The 23,666-nt window shown below is 39.6% G+C and overlaps 1 protein-coding gene across 12 annotated transcripts in view; it reads right to left on the bottom strand.

The window, feature by feature from the left end:
- The window catches only part of TECRL (trans-2,3-enoyl-CoA reductase like), a 55,111-nt gene extending 35,331 nt beyond the window's left edge, over positions 1-19,780 (bottom strand). For all 12 annotated transcript variants that reach the window (XM_085579157.1, XM_085579155.1, XM_085579156.1 and 9 more), the window contains exons 1-2: positions 19,495-19,780; positions 6,181-6,232 (exon numbers count right to left, since the gene is read on the bottom strand). In XM_085579157.1, the coding sequence (XP_085435283.1) occupies positions 6,181-6,232; positions 19,495-19,728 (286 nt within the window). In that variant the 5' untranslated portion in view covers positions 19,729-19,780. The remainder of the gene's footprint in view (positions 1-6,180; positions 6,233-19,494) is intronic.
- Between the last annotated feature and the right edge of the window lie 3,886 nt (positions 19,781-23,666).

The raw sequence follows: 23,666 nt of genomic DNA, 5'->3' as shown, positions 1-23,666 counted from the left end.
GCAGTGTCAAGAGATAGGAGCTAGGCTTGAATGGGAGGCTTATAAGCACAGCTCAGGATGCACAATAGTGTCTGGAAATGCACAGAACCTTCTGGAGGGTGTATGCCATGGGCTCCATGAATTGTTTGTCCCTTTTGGAAAATGGCCAGAATAATTTCTTCTGTAATTCCAACACAGAATGGTGTGGAATGTGTGGTGCCTGAGTATAAGATAAACCTTCACTCACTTTGAGGATTAAAATCATGAGGTTAACTCAGTTTGGCTTCTCCTTTCTTTTAACAGTGTTAGGTCAATGATGCCATTCTCATTTCGTAACTGGCTGTTGCAAAGGAAAGAAAAAAAATCCCAGCTTCCACAGGAGGGTTGCAATTTTTTTGACAGCCAAGCCATCAATTCAGGTCACATGAATCTGCATCAGGAGACAGACTCCTGTATTTTGTATAGAGAGATTTGCACAGATATGTCACAAATAAGCTGAGAGGAGGTTACCCTCCTGATGCTCCTCTCTGCACAGGATAGAGATGAAGTTACTGGATGGGCTGGTCTTGTGACTAAAGTCCCATCCTCAGGCAAGAAGTCTGATAGGCACGTGCTGCACAGGCAAGAAGCAATTTACTCATGGATGAGACCTCTGATTGTGAGCTGGGAAGGAAGAGGTTAACAACCAGTTTGAGTTTTGTGCCAGGACCAGTTGCTTTCTTTGTGCTTAGAGCTGGGAAGGAAAAAGTAAAGAATTTCAGAAGATACAAACCTCACTGTGGCAGTAACAAGAAATTCAAGGGGGTTCTAATGAACTGGGTTGTACTGACAGGCATAGAGAAGTAAAAAGATCTTAGAATTGTGTCATTTGAGGGATACTGAAATTCATCAGGAGCTAGCATCCTATTGATCTCTGCTGTGTGACTAAGACAAAAGAAAAATAAATTATAAATATAGGATGAAATAAATGCCATGTTTCCTCCTAATCTAGTAATTTCCATTTACAAAGTCAACACAGATGAATGAGCAATTTACACTGATGAAATCACTGTAGTTCTTAGGGCCCGTTTGTAATAACTGGCCATCCCCAGCGAGTCGCCTTCATTGTGTGATTTCCAATTGAGTTGTTATGAATGCAGAGAGGGGAGAATTTATCAAAAACAATAGCTGGATGTGACTGCCAACCCAATGTGCTCTGAGAATCCATACATACTGGGGAGGTAATGCTGGGACTCTGAGCTCTGCAATCAGACACTGCACAGCAGGATATTGTCTGTCCTTTGGAAAACTCCTTCATATATGGATTCTGGGCTAGTGTGAGCTACTTAGGACACAATCAGGGAAGAAGGAGTTTGAGATCTGATAAAAGCTATAGACTTTGTAGCTGCCTTTCTGTCCAGGGAGTGCATCCAGCTCAAGGCAACTCATGGTGGGATCAGATCATTGCCCTCTTTCAAACATTTTGGCTTTCTCAAAGCCTGATCTCCTAATATAGGACAGAAGAAAGATCCCTCTGGAAGGCTCTGTGCCCTAGAAATAACTTATTTGGGTCTCTTTGGTTTGTGAAACACATGGCTGATTGACAGGCCAAGACTATGAAGTCAGCTTTGCTGAGCCATAAATAGCATAATTCAGCTTCTCTGAGTCCCCAGCAGATGTATTCATCAGGCACGTGAGTCTCTCCAGGCATCAAAATTGACAGATTTCATTAACTTTCTGCTACCTGAGAATCCAGCTGTAATAGACAGTGTGGAGAAATCAGAGGAACTGCAGGTTCTCAGCAGGACTGTGTATAATCAGGCAGTCCTGATTATACAGAGCCGGTGGGCAAGGACTGGCTTAGCAGTCACTGCTCTCCCTGGTACTTCTCTTAATGACTAATCCCCACAGCATCCTTTCTCACCTCTCTGAGCCTTGCAGTTTAACATCACAGCTGGCCTCCAGAAGGGAATTATGTGATGCAGTACAGTCATCCTTTCCAGCAACAGCTCTGCATCTCGCTCGTGTGTCAGCACAGGCCTGGCAAAACCAGTCATTTCTGATGTCCCTGCTATTGAAATCCTGCTACTAGGTGCACCTGCCTGCTCAGGTGTCATGAAAACCGGAAAAGTTTCACATTCAGAGCATGAAAACCCTTAGCAGCCTTTTTAGAAAGGAGTAAAGAAAGAGGACTTCCTCCACTAAAGAATTATTTTTAGTACTTCTTGTGCCTTGAGCTGTGCTCACAAAGCCTGCCTTGTGATTTTTAAGTAATGAGAGATTCTCCTCCTTGCTCTTCACCCTGTCAGCTCAGTTTCCACTGTTCAGTGTTTTGAAGATCTGCTTCAGGGTTCTAGGTGAACGAGAACCTGATTTTAAAATGCTGCACTACTGCCTGAGCTGAGTACTACTGGCTGATGGGATCTGCCAGTTTTCCTGTGGCTTCTGGGACACATGCAGGATGACAGCAGTAGGTAAAACCTGGCAGATGACACCTAACACACTGCCCTACTGTAGGGAGGAGGCTGAAAGAGAGATTGGCCCCATCCTGAAAAAGGAATTGCACTTTTTCCTTGTCCTCTCTCTAGAGAGAACCAACAGAAAACATTTCAGTTGCATTCCAGGGAACAAGGCTCCCAGGATCACTATAGAAATACCTGTAAGGAGCAGTTACAAGATGGTATAGCAGGGTTCTAAAGTTTCATATTGTTCAGAAACTATGCTGTTTATTCTTGAGTGCCATCTACTGACAATTCCTGTCTTTATGATTTGCTTTCATTGGAATTGCTTATTTTAAATGCCCTATATAACTTCTATTAGCTTAGATGTTCCTTATTCCTTGAGCCCTTTATTTCCCTCCGTGGACCAGGATACCCTTGACATGATATTTTCAGTTATCTCTTGGACTTCCCTTTTTCCTTCCACCCATCACCAGGCTTCCTCCCTTTCCTGCCTGCTCCTTCTGCCTAGAGGGCAATTTCTGGCCTCCCTATGCTCACGCTTCTGGCTTCAAAATGTTGCTGCAGCTGTGCTATTTCCCTTGAGCAGGAGGTTGCCTCTATCAGTTTGTAATAACACTGCTGAGATATTATTTCCTCCTTTCCTTTCACTTCTTCCTCTTCTTTCAAGAGCTTTTTCAGCAACTTTCATGCAGTAACCTTGAAAATATTTAATGATCACTGACTCCAATATATTATATATTATGTGTTCTAGGAGTATTTTATTTTAGTTATGTGATACTTGAATTAGCATTATTATTACAGTTTTTCATTTTCTATCTGTAAGATTTCCTCCCCCAGCAGTCCAATACATTTTGTAAAGATAAAAATAAATTAAAGGTGAAAAGTTATTGCTAAGGACAAGAGCTCAGGAAGTTTAGCCTACAAGATATTTCTTTCTCCATTGAAAACATAATCTGTATAGATAAAGAAAATGCCAGGTATCTAACTCATTATAAGCAACTGAGAAAATGGGTCAAGAGTCTTTTTTCTTATACATTCTGTTTTTGGCTTGGTTCCATCTCTGCCAGCTAGCCAAGGGAATGAGGAAAATTCTAGAAAAGTCTCCTCATGCACAGGACCATTTTGATTGAGAGCCATACCTCAGACAGCTCAGCATGAGGGCCAGTGACACCCTGACACTCAGCTGCCACTCAATCTCAGGCAGAAAACATCAAGCTGTAGATCTGTGGATGTTTTTCCACAACATGCTTTTACTGTGGAACTCCTTCCCAGAGGATTTTGCTCAGGTCAAAACTGTAAGTAGGTTTAAAAAGTATTAGACAGATCCATGGTGGGCAGGTGTGATGTTTGCTATTAAGCATGACAGCCTGGCTCTAACATCTGTTACATAAAGCCCCTGTGGAGCTGCTGGCTGGAGGGGGCTGCAGCAGGGAACCTGCTGTTCTGGGCTGACTCCAGCTGGTGCTGCCTGTCCCTCCCATGGGCAGTGGCTACTGCAGCCAGGGAATGACTGAAAACAGCTTCAGTCTGGACAAGGCCTTTCAATGCTCATGAAACTAGCACTTTGTCTTAAATGGTTATTCTCCACTAAGATCCCTGAACCTCCAGTGATAAAACTGGGATTGCCCCCCTGAACTCAGCACCACAAAAAGTACAAGGTTAGGCTTTTCTGGGGTTGTTTCAGTAGAAACCGTTTTGCTGAAGTGAGGGCTGAGGAGTACTTCAGAGTTCCTGGACTTCTAAATCCATGTTCTGCCTTTTGTATAAACACACATCCAAACTAATATTTGACTAACTTAGAAACTACTTATCAGTAAGATGGCAAGTGTCACTTGCATCCCATTTCTTTTATTTTAGTGACTAACAGCTTGTTCTCCAATTCATAATTCAGTCTCTTTCCTTCTTTCTTGAATCAGGCAGCAAAACCTGATCAGCGACAGAGATGATTCTTGTGAAATTGCTGCACAGGGGTTCCTTTCACTGAAGGGCTGACAAGACACCAGCTGAGGAGAAAGCTTAATTGCATGGGTGATCAAAGGAGAATGTATGCAGACAGGGAGACTGTAAGGGGGTGTGCGTAGGAATGTGTTTTAGTGAGAGATTATAGGGGAACATATGAGTCTGGCACACACAAAATGACAAATGAATGCATGAGCTGGTACAAAATAGCATGCTAACCAAAGGCACCACAGATCAGCTTCAGCCCCTTCTCAGCCCTTGCCTAAGAGAACTGTATTCTATTAGCTGTCATCCCACAAACTATACAAAGAGAAAAAAGTGAAGGTTTGGTCTTTGCAACTGGGAAAGGAGGAGCAGAGTGGGGGAACCTAATGAGACAGCAACATCCACGCTGAACTGGAAAAGAGATCAAAGCAATGAGCTGAACAGAGAAGGGACATGGGACACTGATACAGTGTACTCCCGGGAATGGGATGAATTAACATAAAAAATGAGAACTTAAAAAGCATTGAAGGCACTTGCCAGCCCTTCCATGTGCTGTACAGACAGAGGTTTGGTTCATGATGTATACTATGCTTTGTTGTATGTTTACTGTCTTACTTTATACTCAGCAATACTTAAATCACTGGGGGCACTTGAGGAGTAAGATGCTTCTTAATATCAAAACAGCTTCCATTAAAATGGCTTATGCACAATCTCACATATTTTTAGCCCAAATCCATTAAAAACCTCATTACAGTTATGTTGGCATAAACCTCATTGCCAGTGTTCTCCAACTGATTTAAACTGCATCAATATAAATCCAGTTTCAATTGACTTAAGAGATTCTAGGAAGAAGTGCGTTGCATTTGACAAACTAATGGGAGGACATACTCTTATTGAAATATTAAAACTTCTTCACTCGATTTTTTCATATTCAGCAGTGTGGCTTTTGAACTTTTGCCATTTTGTATTTTACAAGCCCTTACAAGGAGGGAAAATAAGTAACTTTAGAGCAGTCAGGTTAACAGCCTTTCACTTCATCAACTGAACCCATGTGCAACCACAGATGCCTTAAGCTTTAGTGTTTTATAAAATTATAAGGACACAGGAGAAGCATAAAGCTTTTTCTACTTACCGTACTCTGAACTCAAGCATATTAGTGGCTGAAAACCATTTCTTTTTTTTTCCCTGTAAAGGGCATCCAGCCTTTAGTTGAACACACCCTTTTTTGTAAAAATAATGAAAGCTCAGTATCTAAGATGTCACCCACTAGACCAGATTGCTCAGTGCCTCATCTAACCTGGCCTTCAACCCTTCCAGAGACAGGACATCCATAGCTTCTCTGGGCAGCCTGTGCCAGTGCTTTGCCACCATAAAGAATTTCTTCTGTATATCTAACCTAAATCCAGATGTTATTTAATCATTCTGAGATCATTCTCCACTACAGCAGCTTTCTGGTCCACGTGGTCAGTTTATGGCCACCTTGAAGCAGTCTATTGTCACTGAAGTTTATCCAATATAACACTGGGAGAAGAAATGAAATACTGGTCTTGAAATGACACCATATAATGTTAAAAACAAGATAAAAACTACTGCCCCTCATGTGCTGGCAGTGATAAATTATGCAGTTCTTGCCTTCCAGTCTCTCCCATCTGCAACAGCTACAATAGAACCTTAGTTCAAACACGATTCTTATTGAGCTCTGGAGCTGTCAGGCCAGTCTCAGCTTTTGTGTGAGATTTCTGAAAAATAAATTTGACAACTTCTCTAAGTGAAAGGCCTCTAACCACGTCTCCAGCCTGGTAACCATAGTACTTACATGCTTTGTGGAATTTGTGTTTCACATCAAGAACGGTAGATGCTGGAGGTACCTGGAAAAGAAAGCAAAGTGCATACAGGTTAATTTTTCTTTCTTCTTCACTTTGGGATCCCTTCTCCAACCCTCCAATGAAGAGATGCTTAAATTTGTCTGCAAGTCCTTCAGGCTAAAATGAAAAAAATTCAGCAAATTTGTTTTCACAGATTGGTATGTTATTAAGGATTGTCCAAATTTGAATTATATATCACCTGTACCACCTCTGCTTGGTCGATGGAAAGTAAAATCACAAGGGTCAAGACTAAAAGCTGCTGGCCCTGCTTGACGCAATAATTGCTCCCTAGATCAAACCAGTGGGAAAACTTGAAGGATTTAGCTTTAAAGTTAGGTTCAAGCATGCTGAGATCCATGCCCTGGAGACATGAAAGGATTCTCTGGAGAAGGCAGTAGCAAAAGTGGTAGGCTCTGAAATGCGTTTGCTTCTGCATGCTTCTGCTCATGTGCACTGAACAATTCAGATGTCACAGTTTTAGAGAGCAGTCTGGAGGCTTTTTAGGCTCTATTTTATTATGTATATTGATTTCTTAATATCCTTTGTACAAATTACCAGAGAAACACATTTAGAATTTACTACAGCAAGATTTGCCTTTTGTTTACAGGGAAAGGCAATGGGACTCTTGAGGAAGTAGCATGCTGAGCTACTTATTAGTGGATTGTGACAATAACCATGCAAACAAATAGAGAAGAACATAAGAAATTCTTCAAGTAGAGATCATTTAGCACCTTAACATAGGTTGTTCTGTCAAAAAGACTGAATTTGGAGAAATACTGATGCAACAAAATAAAATTGCTGACTCTAAAGGAACAAATCAGTGCAGAAAGAAAACTTTACTCTTATGTAATTTGTCACTCCACACAAATATACAGTATATGTGCTTTTAATACTTATGAGTAACCCAACTTGCTTCCAGTAATATGAACAGGCAGAGAGCTCAATACAGATTTCAGTGATTTAAAGATGTAAAATGACACCTGTGCTAAAAAGTAGTAAAGTACAGATCTTTTCTAAGTTTTATCTTGGGTTTAGATGAGAACACTCTATTTTCCACAGTTACAGAGGGTTTCACTGGGCATTTACAGAAACTGCTGTAGATGAAACTACACTTAAACCCTGATTTGTCTCTCTAATGTGGCTGTAAGCAATGTCAGCTCCACCCAAATCAAGGCCTAGACTCCTTGAAACCAAGGATTACCCTTTTACCCTCTCCCCAAGAAGTGTTTTGACTCAAACCATGCTGAACTGTACTAGGCCAGTGTCTTAGGCAAGATACACGGTCCTTGGAGGCCCATTTCTTCCTAGCTACAGGAAACAGTAGAAGAAGCTATTTTATGTTTCTTAATTTAAAAAGGAAAGAAAATATTTTATCTGTATTTTTTGCACTTAAACCATTCCATGCAACACCCAGTAGAACAGCACATCTCCCAAAGCCTCTGTGTATTTTTCCCATCATGTGTGCAACATCTGTAGACTTGGGGGTGTTATGTTCTCAAAACATGCCTGAAATTGCTTTCTCACACTTTGTAATCTCACACCTGTGAGGCCTGGAGCCCAAAATCCCCCAGATATGGATGCAAGCACTGTTAGCTGGCAACATCTATTGAGCATACAAGCCTGCAGACCAAAATCTGTCATATATCCTAGCATGGGGCAGGCGTCCAGGTACCCAGAGTTGGCATTGCCAGTTGAAGGATGGGGATGTTTTTTTCCAGTTTGGTGAAGGATGAGCTGGCTTTCTAAATGCAGTATAAGCCACACTGCTGCAGGGCCTGCATCCCTACAGATGAGCACCTCACTGTGATGGGTTCTGGGATAGAGTAGCAAGGGCCAACCTATGCTCTGGAGAGCTGATCAACCTATTTAGGCAAAGAAAGCTGAAAAACTGCAAAGTTTAGCATGGTTACAGGGCAGTGCTGGCTCAAAACAGAGCCAAGTCTCCAATTCCAGCTCTCCTGAGTATGTTTTGACTTCAAGGCAGAGCTACTCTCAATCTATTCAAAATGTCTAGCCGAGACCTCGTTAGCAACTCTACCTTTACATCCCTCTCCCTTTTTTCATCCTGAGACAATCAGTGCTTTCTCCCCTCCAAATCCTGCTATGGCAGCAGTGGGGTTCACATCACCTAACTTCAGCTATTTAAAAAATGAATCCAAGCTCATGTTTTAGGTCCACCTGAGGAGCCACCCACATGCCTCAGGTGTTTAGAAGTTACCAAGTGCTTGCAGTGTCCTGCTGCAGTGTCCTGCTGCAGCCCAGGAGCTGGTCAGTGTGCCCCTGGGGGGTGATGGGCAGCAGCACACAGCACTCCCAGCAGCAGCAGCTGGAAGGGCCATGCCCTGCACATCCCTGAGCAAGGCAGAGCTCATTAGCAGGACACTGCTGTGCCTGGCCACATCCAAGCTGCTTTAGGCTGAGCTGGTTTAAGCCCTGCCAGCCCGTGGCCAGGGATGTGCTGGGCTGGCGAGTCACAGTCTGGTGGCTCCATGCAGGCTGTGGGGACCCCGGGAAGGCACAGAGCTCATGCAGCCAGGACAACAGCAGGACACTTGTTTGATATAAGCCAGCTGCCTTTGAGAAGGACCCTTCCACTCAAGACAAACTACACAGGTCACCAGCTGAACAATAACACAAATACTTTCTCCCTTCAGAATGGGCTGTGACATAGAAGAATCACAGTGTCCTTGCCCAGGCAGAATAATGAGGCTATAGCCACAAAAGAATGAAATACATTTTTTTATGATCTTGATAATTCTGTGTCGTTTTCTAAAGACCTCATAAAGCAACCAGTGAAGTTATAGTTTCTAATATTGATCAATGAGAAGATGGATGCTGAGACACCAGCTTACTACTAAGAGTGTCCTCTTCATAGACCATTAATTATCTTTTGTTCTTTTCAATGTACATCAATACAAGCTAAGGAATTGTAAGGACTGGGAAAGCATCTGCTCTTATTACCCTTTGTGCTAAGTGAATAGAACACCCTGGAATACTTCACTGTAATTATTAGTCTTACTCTCTTTTCATTCTTTTGAATTATTTCTAAAAGTGCTATAGCCCTTTCTTTCCTTTATTTCAGCACTCTAAAAATATGCAGAGCAGAGTGAGAGACCACCCTTGGTTTGTTTAAAGCAAGATGGATTTCTGCTCTTATTTGGTATGTATCTTCTACAGCCTGATGGTCAAGCCAACTTTTCCCTACAACTTCTTCACTTGTAGTCTAACATGTGATTTAAAGTGTCAACTTTCCAGTAAATTACTATCATGCGTAAGGTTCAAGACTACTTTTTTTGGAAAAAAATGTTATGAATACATGCATATTTTACAGCTGTGGATTGCAGTCATTACACTTTTCATTCAGAAAAAGATGATTTCAAAATGTCAAATCCTGGTTTTCCTGTACTTCCACAGCCAGAAAACTTACTTTTCCATTTGAAGCCAATGGAAGTAAACTTTTCATTTACAGGAATTCAAGAATTAAAGGACCTTCTGGGTCATCCACACCAGTTCTATTCTTCCTTCAGACACCAATGCACAAAGCATCACATTTCTTTTTAAGATTTAAAATACCATATCAGTATTTTATGCTATAACTGAAGGAAGAGTACTAAGTGGAAGATATTAAGGGAACTTAACACTGCCTTTTGTGAGTGCAAGTTAATCAAATAGTTATCCACTTTCATACCTCTTTCACATTTATAAGTCAAGGAATTATGCCAAATCTGGTGATCTGTATGTAATTACATCACACAGTTCTTGCGCTAAAGAATTATTGTAGGGGTTAGAGGTCAGCAGAATATCAATAAGAATTTGAATAATAGAATTTCAGCAAATAAGTAATCTTTCATTCAACATTTCTCTCTGAATATCTTTTTCTCTTTGTGACGTGCCAGTACCACTGCGCTGCTAAGTCACCTGTATTGTAACAGGAATTTTCCATAATTGAGAAATTCAGAAATTCTGCCACTCCCATTGCTCATTAATCACTGCCCCATCTTCAGTCAGAGTACATTTGTTCAAAAGGGTGACAGCAGCTTATTGCAGCTGAGGATCTGGCTGCAAAACAGATAACCAGCTAATGGGAAAGGCAGGTAATTTCCAAATTCAGCACTCAACAAATACTTCATCATTACTGCTTTTGCACCCTGTCCTTGTTTTGGGACCATGCTGTATTATAAGAAACCAGTAGCATTCCATAGAAAGTCAATTAGCAAAACACCTGTTCTAGCTGATTTCTGTATTTTGTGAATTTGATTTCTAGATCAGATTGGCTTTCTTATTATCAGTTTTCAAAGTCAGAATTAAAAACTGGGCACTGTTTCGTTTTAACCTTTCCCACACAGCTGTGTCCCACACAGCTCTCTTGGTGAACCAGTGTGCTAGTCATGCCCAAAGAGATATAAATAAATTAGCTCAGCATGGAAATTACGTAGAGGTAACTACATATAGACAAGTGCTGTCAGCAGCTGCACAAAGGCTTTGTGTAGAATCCAGCCTTTTACTCAGTAGACTGCAGAGAAGTGGCTACCAAACAGCTGGCTCTGACCTCAATGCAGCCTTGCCAGAAGCAGCAGATATTCTGAATTATGGTTTGAGCTGAGGTAGTTTCCAGCACACGTACATAAGTAGAGTGCTGTCTCACTGAGCAATCTTCCAGATTATTTATTATCTGGTCACATGAACCTTGGCATATGAGATAATCTGAATGACTAATAGTTCCAGTGATTATGGGCCAAATTAGCTAAGAATACACATAACCACATGCTTGCTGTGTGCAGTCATGTTAATTTACATCAGCCAAGTTTGTCTCTAAAGGTGATGAATTGTTTTTGTACTGCTAGCTGGGTATTTCTATTAAAAAAAAAATCCTCTCTCTTTGCAAGAAATTGCCTGAAAAAGTGTCAGACACAAAAAAGAGCTTTTTCTCTCTCTGCTAAATATGAGAGGGGAAGCAAAGAGAATGTAATTCATTAGCAGAGAGAAGGTGTGCAGAATTCAACATACACACCTATTTCTCAGCAAATCTGACTAGATTGGTAAATCCCCATGCCCTGTGACCTTTTATTAAGGGAGCTGAGTAAGGTTACTGTTCACCTTAGCAGCTGAACAGCAGGACCTGTCAGGAAGCCACTGTCACAACACTTTTCTACCAGGAAAATGGAATTTTTCTGGCAAACCCCTGGATGTGTAAATTTGTGTTGACTTCAAATTTTAAAAATGGAATAGAAATTTATTTAAAAATCTGCTTCTGGCACATGCTGGAAATTTTTTTTTTTTTTTGTATTCATATAATGAATATATGTGTTATAGTCATTACTTTCTATTTCTCATCTGTATCAAACTTTCATTATTTCTGCATTATTTTAAAACACATCTATCATGACAGTGCAAAATAATGTAACACATGGCTCTCATGTCATCAAAAAAAAAAAATCCAGTAGGAAATAATATGCGAATAAATGCACTATTCAGTTGTAAAATAAATTGAACTTGAAATATTTATTGTGTCATAACAGATTGAAATATTTCAAAACTAATTTGTAATGTAATCTTTCTCAAATGTACCTCATCAAAAATTCAAGGCTCATTTTTTTCCACTGTCATTTTCAAAGAAAACAACATTTGGGATATGCACTTAAAACAAAATGGTTGACAAAAAATAAAGTAATATAAACCACAAATAATAAGCTTTTAAAAAATTATAATATTTATTAGAAATAAATATAGTGATGTTTTATTGAACAAAGTATAAACAATAAAGAATAATAAGCAGTAATTTTGACCCATACTTCTCAGAAGGAAAGTGAGGCTTAGGGTGTTTATGTTTTGTGTTGGGATTTTGATTGCCAGTTCTAGCACAGATAAAGCATATGGCTGAGATGTGGAACCTCTGAATTTGTCTTCCCTTTTCTATCAAATAGCTGTATAGATTTTTGTTTGCTTTTTTATATCTACACACACTGCTAAAATTAAAAATCAAGAAGGGCACCCAAGAAACTCAGCCAATATTTAGCACAAGATTGTCACAATCTATTTGGGGGACTGCATGAAATAAAAAAAGCCAAAAGATCAACCAACTCAAAAGAAATTTCACAGAAGAATATATTTTAGCAAAACAAGTAAATCAATAAGTAGCAGGGCTAATAAAGCAGGTCTGTGGAGGAGAGTTGGAAGCTGAGAAGCAGCAGAAAGGAATAGGAAATGAGGGTGATATATGAGAACAACCAGGCAGCATCAGGTCTGTTAGAAATCCAAGTACTTTTCATTATTCAATACCAAGTGCAATGAAGAGATACTTGTTGTACTTCTGGTAGAGGTTCTCTGATTGCCACAATTTGTTCTTTTGAAGCACAAGAAATGTAGCTCTTAAGGAAGAATATCTTGCATTTTAAGGACTTTTTAAAATCCAAAATTGTTTAAACATAGTCAGATACAATAATAGCATTAACATATACTGCTGGGTATTTACAGATCCATGACTACATGGCTCAGGTGTTTTGTGAAGAATCACACATTGAATTTCAGAAAGAACCTGAAGCATGTTCTGATGGAGCAATAAATCATATGCAGAAGTATTTTAATGCTAATAATGCCTATAAGAGATGCCATTATGCACCTAAGTTTCCATCATGGCCTTTGCTGTTAAGTATTAGACTAATAAAACACTTACTGCTCCCTATGGTCTTGTATTGCTCGAGTACGTTTATAATTTGCAATAATCTCTGAATTATCTCTGATGCAATAAGGCAAATGTGTGGCTGGGGTAAAATGTCATAACTTTGGTGGGGAAGAGGACATTTTCACACTGGCTTGGAATCTGTCTCTATAGATAAAATTTTGGCAATATTCACTGCTCTGGTGGCATAGCTGGCTTTTGCTGCTGTCCAGAATGTTCAGGAAGAGTTGGAACACCACCAGTATCTCATAAATTCACTCTTATTTTTGCTCAACTTTGAAGCAACTTTTTTTTTTTTTAATATTTATTATATTTGCTTCTTTATTTCTTCCCTCAGGCTTAGGCTTTTTTTTATCTAAAATAAGAGATGTATAAAATCTGTCATTTAAAGGCACTTCTACGCTTTGATTAGTATCAGCTGAAGCATTAGTCATCTGTTGTAGCTTCTGGAATTCTTTAAATTATCCCTTTGCAAATGCTAAATGCCCTAAAGTTAGCAGCTTCTCCCTTCCCCAGTCTCTCTCTTCTGGAAAAATCAAAGGCCATTTCTCCAGGTATTCCATTTAAAAAGCCATCTCACAGCAAGCAAAAAATAATATGTATAGTTGCCTCTTTTCATCTGAAACCATCCGTAGCTATATTGACATTAAAATTATGTGAAGGAAGAAGTAAGTGTCATGCATTGCTACAACAGAATTTGAATATGTTTACCTACTTTACCAAGTATAAGTAATAACTGAGAAGAAAATACTATCACTTCCAGCACTGTGGGCTGTGCATAAGATTCAATGCTTACAGGTAAGAAAAGACAAATATTTTATAAATGTATTTTTTCTCAGTGTCCCCCAGCAGGGGCCAGATCCCTGTTGTGCTGGATGCTGTGAAAACGTACAGTGAAAGACACAAGACACCATGAAATCCTCCTTCCAAAAGGAAGTAAAAAAAGATATTTCCACAGCAATGAGCCTAGATCCAGCTATTTTTGTGTCTGTGTCCCTTCAGCCGTTTTGCTGTGGGAATTGCTGGTATGTGGGACTCAGCATCCATATCTCACTATGGAAGCCCCCTACTTCACAGCTGGTTATTCAGCCCCTTTTGGTATCTCTGGCATCAGAGGTGACATGCCATTAATAATAAATTGCTTGAATGAGAAAAATTATGATAAAAATCATCTGCATGAGGATGGTCTGCTGTGGATGGTCACAGGTTCTGCTCATTCCCTGCAGAGAAAAATGCACAGTCCTCTGAAATGAAATATTAGAACTGAAGCATTTAGCGAGGGGGAATTCTTAAAATGGCCATGAAAGTATTAATTTCTTTCCTGGGAAAGAAATTTGCTTCCCTAGAATGATGCTAATGGGAAGAGCCTGACATCAGAGGCAATGTTCTGGTGCTGCAGAGTTCCTTTGCAGAGTTTCATTGACTACTTTAATGACTGCACTCACTCACCTAAAATGAATGTGGTATGTCTAACCTCCAAGTCATGATGTGAGAAGTTATTTTTATTTGCTAGAGCTGACTGTGCAAAATAGATGAGTGTTCTCCTCGGCTGTTCACTTTCTGTGACAGAGCAGCAACCCACAGGCAAGAGAAAGAGATTTCTGATACCAGAGACAGCATTTCTACTTTGCTGACATGCCAGCAGAAATTCATTGCACTGCTAAGCCATAGCAAGCAGATACAAAGACACTGCTGCTTCAGGTGCTTTTCAAACAAACAAACAAACCAAGCCAAACAGAAACAAACAAACAAAAAAAAGCCTATAACTCCTTCAGAGAAAAACAGGCCTTTCAGAGAAATCAGAATAAGCTCACTTCATCTTTGGCAAAAGATGTAGTGATATACACACTATAATATTTAACTGCAAGAAGTGTTGAATATGTACAAGTGATTGGGTTGATGCATAGACTTGTGTGCAAGAGCATTTTAATTCCCTAAAAATATTAATATTCCCATGACATTCATTGTAGGCATTGCACAGCAAACAATGCCTGGAACTCACAAACATACAGCTAGAAGTTCCTCCAGTGTGTACTGTGAGCCATAAATGTTCAATTATCTCCAACTGGGTTTTACAAAGACGTTTCAGTGGGAGAAGGCACTGGGTAGGAAAATAGCCTCCATTATCTTTGCAACACATCAAGGAAAAAGGCTCTTCCTGCACACCTGAAGAAGCAAGATCTCTTCTGCAGGCTTTAGGAAGTGTTCTGAAAAGTGGGGGGGGGGTGGGGGGGGGGGGGGTCACTGCACAGTAGCCAAAACCTGAGTTTGCACCTCTGTTTACAGCTTAGCTTGCAAAATCGCACAGCACAAAACAACTGAGCTCTGAGGCTTTCTCTGCTGGTTTCTCCAGAGGTGATTTATTCTGTAAAATCTGTACCGTGTAACATTTCCTGCCTTAAAAGCAAGTCATGCAAAGTTAATTACATTGCACTATGTTTGTGGGAAAATACATTTTACTACAAGTTAATTTGAAGAAAAAAATATTAGAGAATGAATGCTATAAAAGAAACAGTTATGAGTTGCTTTAACAGCATTTATAAATCAAATCACTGCACATCAATAACTTTAAAACCAACCTACATCAAGTTTTTGGAACAATGTATGAGGGAAACAGTTTTTGAGTAGCCATGTATTTTTCATAAGTTGTGGGTGGGGAAAAAAATGTGGGTTATTTGTTAAAAAGTACAAAAAGGAATTGTTTTCTTTCATTTATAAGACTTGATGATTTTTGCATGTTCTGCTGTTTTCTGTGGCTTTTTGGAAGCACCACAGAAGCAAAAATCCTTAGACCCTTTGAGATGCTATTTCATTGAAAATATTTCTTACAAGAAATCTTTAATTACATGCTTTCCTCTTTACACAGAGATAGGAATTTCATCCATACAAATTAATAAATTGCAAGGAAAAAAGGGACTTTTGGTTATCTAGGTTCACCTGCTTTTTTACACTGGCCAAAGAAGAGATTTATTCCTTGCTAAATACTTCTTTCACTCATTGAGCAAAAAACATGCATGATCATGTTTAAACTACAGAATATTTTCACATAAATGCAGTATTACTCTGCATGTTAAAGAGTTGAACACTGGCCCACAAGACACTCAACTCTTGCTTGCCATCCTTGCCTGTAAATTTCTTGGCTAAATTTTCCTAACTGTGGCTTTCAGGCCCCAGCTCTTGCAAGGCCTTTGGCTGCTTGGGTAAGAGCCTTTCTGCCCAGAGACATCTTCTCCTGGGTCTGCCTCTCTGGGGAGCAGGGAAAAAAAGAAGGAAAACCCAGGATGCTGTCCTGCAAACCGGCCCTGACACGTGGACTCGTCCTGTCATGGGCAGTGTGTGGAGCAGCAGGCTGTTCATACACCTCCTCAAAACTTCACTGTCTACTCTCAGAACACCTCCTCTGAGCATTTATATACTGCTTTTAAGGACAGTTGCAGCCTAAGTTTAAATAACTTTCTCTACTTCCCTTAGTTTGGGGACATTGTGTAGAATAACTGGGGGAAAAAAAACATGAAGCTGGTTTGGGATTCCTACCCATGCCCCAAAATCAGAAGTCTCTTCTCCATGGCACATCACCTCAGAATCAATTTCAAGAGCAAATCTGGGGGAAAATATCTCACACTGCTATTATTTCTTACTTCTGTAAGTAACTCACTGGAAAAGCTTGTGTGCACCAAACTACTTGCATAATGCCATATCCATAGCAGAGAAAGTCTCCAGAGCAGGTTGACAATATTAAATAAAAGAAATTGTACTTCTATAAAGATTTTCATGTTCACAGCGTGCTTGTGCAAAATAAATTGCCACTGTTGCTGACTTGTGTGAATTTAAGATTAAGAATTTTGCAAGATTAGGTAATTTTCCTCCAAACCCAACTCCTGTAGGAGATTACTATGGGACCAAAATGTCTGGGATTTTTCTCTTCTTCTGCTTCCTTTCATTATTTTTTTCTGCCTTTCCTGGTTGTGGAAAAGTCTGCAATATGGTGTGAACGTGTTTTAAAGGCTTAAGAAACAAGTATGTATTTATTCTGTTCCTTGAAGTTAAAGACAATCAAGAACTTATAATATATGTGACTGATCCTTCCCAAAAGTATAAGATAAGAAAGAAAACTAAAGGAAATAATGCTAGTTTTCCTTTTTGAAATTGAGAATTAATTCAGAGAATTAATTGTGCTGTATTCAAAACTTTGGATTGATGTGAACTGATTTTTCAAGATGACACAAACCAAACATACCTCTTATAAAATCCTGATATTGCATTGAGGACAGGAAAATATTTCTTGCTAAATACCAGAACTAGTTAAATGTACCATAATTTTGCAGATTTTACAGAACTCCACAAATCTGAATGGGATTCATAGGCACATGCAAGGATCTCAGAGAAACTCAACCTCTTGGAAGCAGCTCCTGATGTTTAACCACAGAGCATTAAGCATTGAATCGCTCTTAGTTTTTATTGGGTGAAGAAAGAAAGGGTTCTTCTCTATGGCATTACAATAGTTTTTCACTTTGAATTTATTAATTTAAGAATGTTATAAATACATTTGCTATATCATAATATTCTGAACCACCATCAATATGCAATAAGAATCTAAATATATGCATTTTAAAATTTATGGTTCCTATTATCTTCTATTCTGGCAAGCAGTAATTACATGCAAACCAAAGAAATTAAGTTAATTATAACTATCTCACAAACAGGAAACAGGCCTTAGAAGTGTCATGTTGGACCTGTACCAGTTATATTGATTTAAACAGAAAATTATGCATAATCCAGTACACCAGTCTCTTGTTTGCTCTGACAAGAAACTGAAATTAAGTTCACCAATACTAACAAGTGATCATGGAAGCAACAAACTCAACTTCTATAACTTCAGGGTTGACTTAGGGATTATCACAGCAAATAAATGGACTTAAACAGCCAGGTGAATGAGCATTCAGAAACCAAATTCTTTAGGCAGTCTTGGAAATCTCAGCTTTGTACTATACCTGTACCGATTCCTTGGTACTGTGCCAAATATATTTTTTTAAAAGCCTCTGCTGCTGGCCATGTAAATTGAACATATATTTCTGTTTCTGAGCAGAGACTTGCAGCTGTTCTTGCTACCCTGTGTGTATTTACCTCTGAATAGAGTTATTTAGCAATCACCACTCATGTCTCTCTTTTCACTACTACAGGGGCAGAGTCCATAGTTTGGAGGAGGTGTAGAAAATTTCCAGGGTCAGAAAAACTCAAAATAAAGGTTAAAACACAGGCCTGGTATCATCCCAGTAGCATGCAGCATGAAAGGATTCCTAAAACTTGGCTCTTGGCCTAATGCTGTTTCTGTACTATACATATTTTAATGACATTTAACAACCCTGGTATCATCCCAGTAGCATGCAGCATGAAAGGATTCCTAAAACTTGGCTCTTGGCCTAATGCTGTTTCTGTACTATACATATTTTAATGACATTATAGGAAAGCTCAAGATAAGAAACAGATTTATCTTTCTTTTGATCAAAACTTAATTCTAAATGTATGTAGATAAGCTAACAACTGTGTAAATACTCAATAAAGTAATGTGAACACTACCATCAAAATTGTTATTAATAGTCCTCTTCTTTGACCATTTTGTGCATGTTTCCTCTTTGGCTAGGTTAGAAAAAATAGCAAAAGATATTTTGCCCCATTAAGAATTAACATATGAGACATTTACCTTTAACTAGGCACACAAATTGCAAAAACACCTTTTAAAAGACCAAGAACACTGGAAATCTGGTAGCATTCCACCCTGCATATTTCAAAGGCATTAAATATTTGAAGCAAACTTATCTACCTGTTGCAGCTGTTGCCAATGAGGATAAGGGATTTTTTTTTTCTAGAAAAACAGTAAGTTCCAAAACTCCACTAATTTGCTGAAAATTTCATAGGCTAAATAGATAAGGATTCCCAATTTCATGGCATGAAAGAGACCAACTCTTTCACTGAGGGACAACGAATCACAAAAACTGTGATGAAAATATTTATTAAAGCATTTTTTAGTTGTTATTTATGGGTTCATGAACTTCCATCCTACACAGTCATCTCATCCTATTTATGCCACCAAACAAAAGTTCAAAACACCTATTTTCGCTAAGACCCTTTGTTTAAAACAAAAAAATTCTTTAATTGCCAGGTCCAATCTAATAAGCAGGAAACAGTTGAGTACATTTAGGTACCAGCAAGTACTCATAGTATTGCAGAGATGGTAGGCTTTACAAATGTATTAAAAATGAGTATCCATTCTGAAATAAATGTTTAAGTATCATGCTCTGAAATGGACACTGTAATCTAAGCATCAAGAGCCAGCCTAAGGACGTAACTTTGTGCCCACAGAGTTGCCAAGAGGTCTAAAACAAACCACTGCAGGATTATTTGCAAAAATCCTGGAGAAGACCAGCCCAGAGTTATGACTCACAAAATTCTTAGTGTGTCCTAGAGAAAGGAATGAAAGTACCTCCACTACAGAACATGACCACACCACACTGAAAACAGAGTCCCTGAACTGGCACCACTGGTGTGAACCAGGCACAGCCCCAGCATGCTGGGATAATGCACTCACCTTGTCCACAATGCAGATCTGCTTCTTGCTTTGCACATCAACAATCTCTACTTCAAAGTACGTGACTTTTGAATGTTTGAGCACTGGTGATGGTTTGATTTGGCCGGCAGAGAGCACCAGCTGAGACAAATTGAAAAAAGAGCGCGAGTCATTGTGAGACATGGACAGAGCTCCTCCATCGGCTGTGAGATCCCTCCTGTGCTCTGGAACGCCAGGATTCTGCCTCTTGAGCATGCTGTGACCCAGCAGCAGCGATCCTCATATCAGCAGGGGACAGTTCCAGGGGAAAATGTTTCCTCCCTGCAGCAGTTAAATACAGTCACAGACCGACCAGACACAAAAGGTCAAGTGGCATTCCATTTTAAGTGTACTGTCTTATTTAGTAGGAGTGAAAACAATGGCTCTGTAATCCATGTCTATATTTAATCTGCTATCCTGATGTCCTGTGTGGATGCTGCTGCTCCTTTCTTTTTTTTTTTTTTTTATTTAAAACAGCATTTGAAACAAGACATCCTGAAATTCCCTATTAGCAGGTATCAGATTCTGAAATTCCAGAGCCCCAGAGGAGCAACCAGAAATAAATGTAGTAAATTCCACTGTTACCTACTGAGACAGATGTTTAAAATATCCATGTACATACACATGTATAGGTACAAATGTCACTTGTTCTACAATCATCATCATCAAATGCCATCTATTCTAGAAATATCTAGTAACAAAATAATATGAGTTCATCAGCAATATTTAGGGGATATTTGCAAATATCTGCTTGGCTTTAGCACTATGAATTTTCTGGTATTTAATGGGGTAGAGCTTTCCTTATAGTTCTGCCAGGGAAAATCAACTGAAGGAAAGGAAATTATAACCTTACAGGCATTCATTCAGGGCTTGGATCATTTTACTATTTTCTTATTCTTTCCAGACAATTTTTATAATGGAAGTCTGCAATAAAACAAAAGCTTTAATGGTAAGAATAAAGACTACATAAAACAACAAATTTTCTCTGAAGCAGCTTCCCCAAGCCTTGTTTAAACTTCATTTCTCCATGTATGGCTTTTTAATAGGATTTAACAGAACTAGCAGCACTTTTCCATCCTGAAATTCTCCCTGTATTTCCCTGGGCTGCCTAGGATTACATGTTAGAAGGGCACCATGAGTTTCTGCAGACAGCTCTTTCCACAGAGTAAATTCTGAATACAATTCTCCATGGTAAAATCTCAGGAAAATGACAATCACTATTACAAAAGTCATATGGGTTTGTTACACTGAGGAAATTAATTAAGTGGAAAAAAGCTTCCACAAGGTAAAAGTCAGCACACAATTAATACCTCCTCTGGGATGCAGGGTGGAAACAGAAAAGGTCTCTTTTCTTTGATTCTGCTGTAACTTAGAGAAAATTAGTGGTTCTCTAGACATAGTTCTGACTAAAGGAGCTAACCCAAACTCATAACTAAGATGTTTTATGCCCACATGACATAACAAATTTTGAAGTAGCCTAGACTGAGAGAAAAGTGCCCACTGCTTGGTGATGCAGTCATGCAGCCCTAGAATGCCTCTACTGGATTTGTTAATGGAAAGCCCTGACTGGGGGAATGCAGGTATGCAACAATATTGATCCCCTACTACAAAAAAACAGGGTTGAATTTTGACTATACTGAAATCAGTTTGTGTCCTGCCATTGGTGCAGAACAAGTCAGCGTCTATAGGTTAAAAGCAGCTGGACTTGAACAAGATTATATCACATCAAAGTTAACCTGTCTCCAAGGTTAAATGAAAGGGGTTCAAGGAACCATCATCTTGGTGGAGTCAATACAGCAAGCAGAAATTTTGGTATAAGCTAGTCACAACAGGAAGAATGGCAAATTATTGTCTTAATATAAAAGACTTGCTAAAAACAGCCACCTAAAGACACAGAACACACAGGTCCTAAAATCCAAGTGTGAGGTACACTTGTTTGTATGTGCTACTCTAAAGAAACTATACAAATTTTTGTAAAAGGGATGAGACAAACTGATATAATATGCCCTTTTAGCTGTAAGATTTATATGAATAAGTGAGCTGTAATAGCATATATTAATAAATTTCTAAATTTATTTCAATTCAAAACCCATAAAGAATAATATTGATCATCAAGGCTAATTTCTGTGTGTATAAAGGAACTGGTGTTACAGTCATTACTGCAAGTATATTTATAACACTTAAAAAGGATAACATCTGAGCTGCTGCTGCTGCTGAGAAAAAAAGCTTTTGATTTACTGCAGACATTCAAATGATCAGAATTTTATTACTGACCAATGAATGCTTGAATATCTGAACCAAGTCCAGGAAATGCTTACAAAAATATACTCCCATTTTTTTCAATCCAAGCTAATCATTTGCAATTTCAATATTTTGATAAACAACCATCTTTGCAGACTCAAACACTTTGCTGACATTAATTAGGAGAGCTTCTCTAAAGGCTGGCCCTTTCCTCCCTCTATTGTATTATGGATTTAGGATCAGACTGCAGGAAATTTAATGCTTGCATATAAGGTGGATGAGAGCTACTCTACCAAAAATAATCAGGGATAGAGTTACCACTGATAACCCAAGCTCTAAAAGGAAGATGAGTAAAAGCTGTGATGGTTTTGCCATTATTGTAATAAGTGCTGCACTTTCTTGAAATGGCATCAATGGGTTTGGGTGTTCCAGCTCAATATGAAGTCATCCAGCCCATTCTGTTTGAAAATGCACATAGAAAGGAAATATTAATTACTGGACAGAAGGCACATCTTTCCTTTCCAAGCCTTTATTGTACCTCATCTCAGTCCTCAGCACTGGAGATGGGCAGTCCCAGCACATGGAAACAAGTGATCAGCCCTATGGTGAGATTTATTGATCCTCACTACACAGCCATAAGGTGCTGTCCCCAGAGCTGTGGCAGGGCTAGCAGCCAGCAGCCACCCAGCCCCTGACCTCAGCTTCATTCTGGGACTCTGAGAGGAGTCAAAGAGCACTCAGCAAGAATTAAATCATCTCTGACAGCTTCAACTCACACTGAAGTTCAGGCCATATAAGGGGCTGATATTTTTGAGAGGCTGCAACTATGGGCATCACTCTTCTCAAAGTGTGGCTCTGCCTCCTCTCCTCACTTGGCACTCAGTTCACATGAGCTGTTTTGGAGACAGGCAGGCACTTGGTTAAGCCATCCTTCCGAAATGCATGTTTTGAGGAGGCAGAGAATGCCTGCCCCCAAATCACACAGCCTGGCCATCATCTCTGTTTAATGGAACTGCTGATATTTTTAGAAAAAAAGTTACACCTGTAAAGGATTTTTTTCACCCTTCTAATCAATATCTGGAAACAAGCATCAGCCTGTCCTGGTCAGTACAAAATAGTTAACAAACCATTGGTCAGGGGCTAAGGCTTAGCATTCAGTTTCTGCTTATGACACTGATTTCCTGTGAGGTGCTGGGGAGCTGCTGGTTTTCCTGCTGTTCCCTTCCTATTCCACATGCCATCCTAGTGTAAGGCTCTCTTGCACTGTGCATTTTGCAGACAGCCTGGCACAAAGGGATTTCAAAAGATCTCAGCTGGGGCCTTAAGGCGCTTCTGAAGTTCCTTTTCATCTCCGGTTATGTTTTGAACTCCTTCCCTAGTGAATTGGCCATCTCCTTTCAGCCTGCAGAATGTCAGCTGCTAAGTCAGCAGCAGAGGGTCACCTCTGTCAGCCCAGATGCTTGTCAGCAGCCCCTCACATGTCACTTTTTTATCCCACACATTTGGAATGCTTGGCAGGACCAGGGTTATTCCTTTCCCACAGCCTTTGCCCCCAAGACACAGAACTCCAGAACCCAAAGTATGTGGGGTTCAGAACCACAGGTCATTAAATGTAAAACAAAGCAGGTTGCCAAGGTCACACTTACCTTAGTGTGCCATTTTTGGAGATTCTGCCATTTGTCTTGCTGGGGAGGGAGATGTGAACCTGTGTGTTCACATGGCCCTTGGCATCACACCTTTCTCAGCAGCTGTGCAGCCCTTACACCTGGTGTTGTGCTTGATCTAACCACAACTGTTAACATCTCCCTGTTAGATTTCATGTTCTCAGGGCCAGGCAGGAGTGTAGCTGTTCTTCCAGTGTCTTTTTATTGAGCTGTCCAAGGAAGGATTTAAGAACCTGATCTAATTTAGTC

The sequence above is a fragment of the Lonchura striata genome, chromosome 4 (genome assembly GCF_050655825.1).
Source record: "Lonchura striata isolate lonStrDom1 chromosome 4, ASM5065582v1, whole genome shotgun sequence".
Taxonomy (NCBI): domain Eukaryota; kingdom Metazoa; phylum Chordata; class Aves; order Passeriformes; family Estrildidae; genus Lonchura; species Lonchura striata.
The sequence above is the reverse complement of the archived record's forward strand: the minus strand, read 5'-3'. Positions and strand labels throughout refer to the sequence as shown.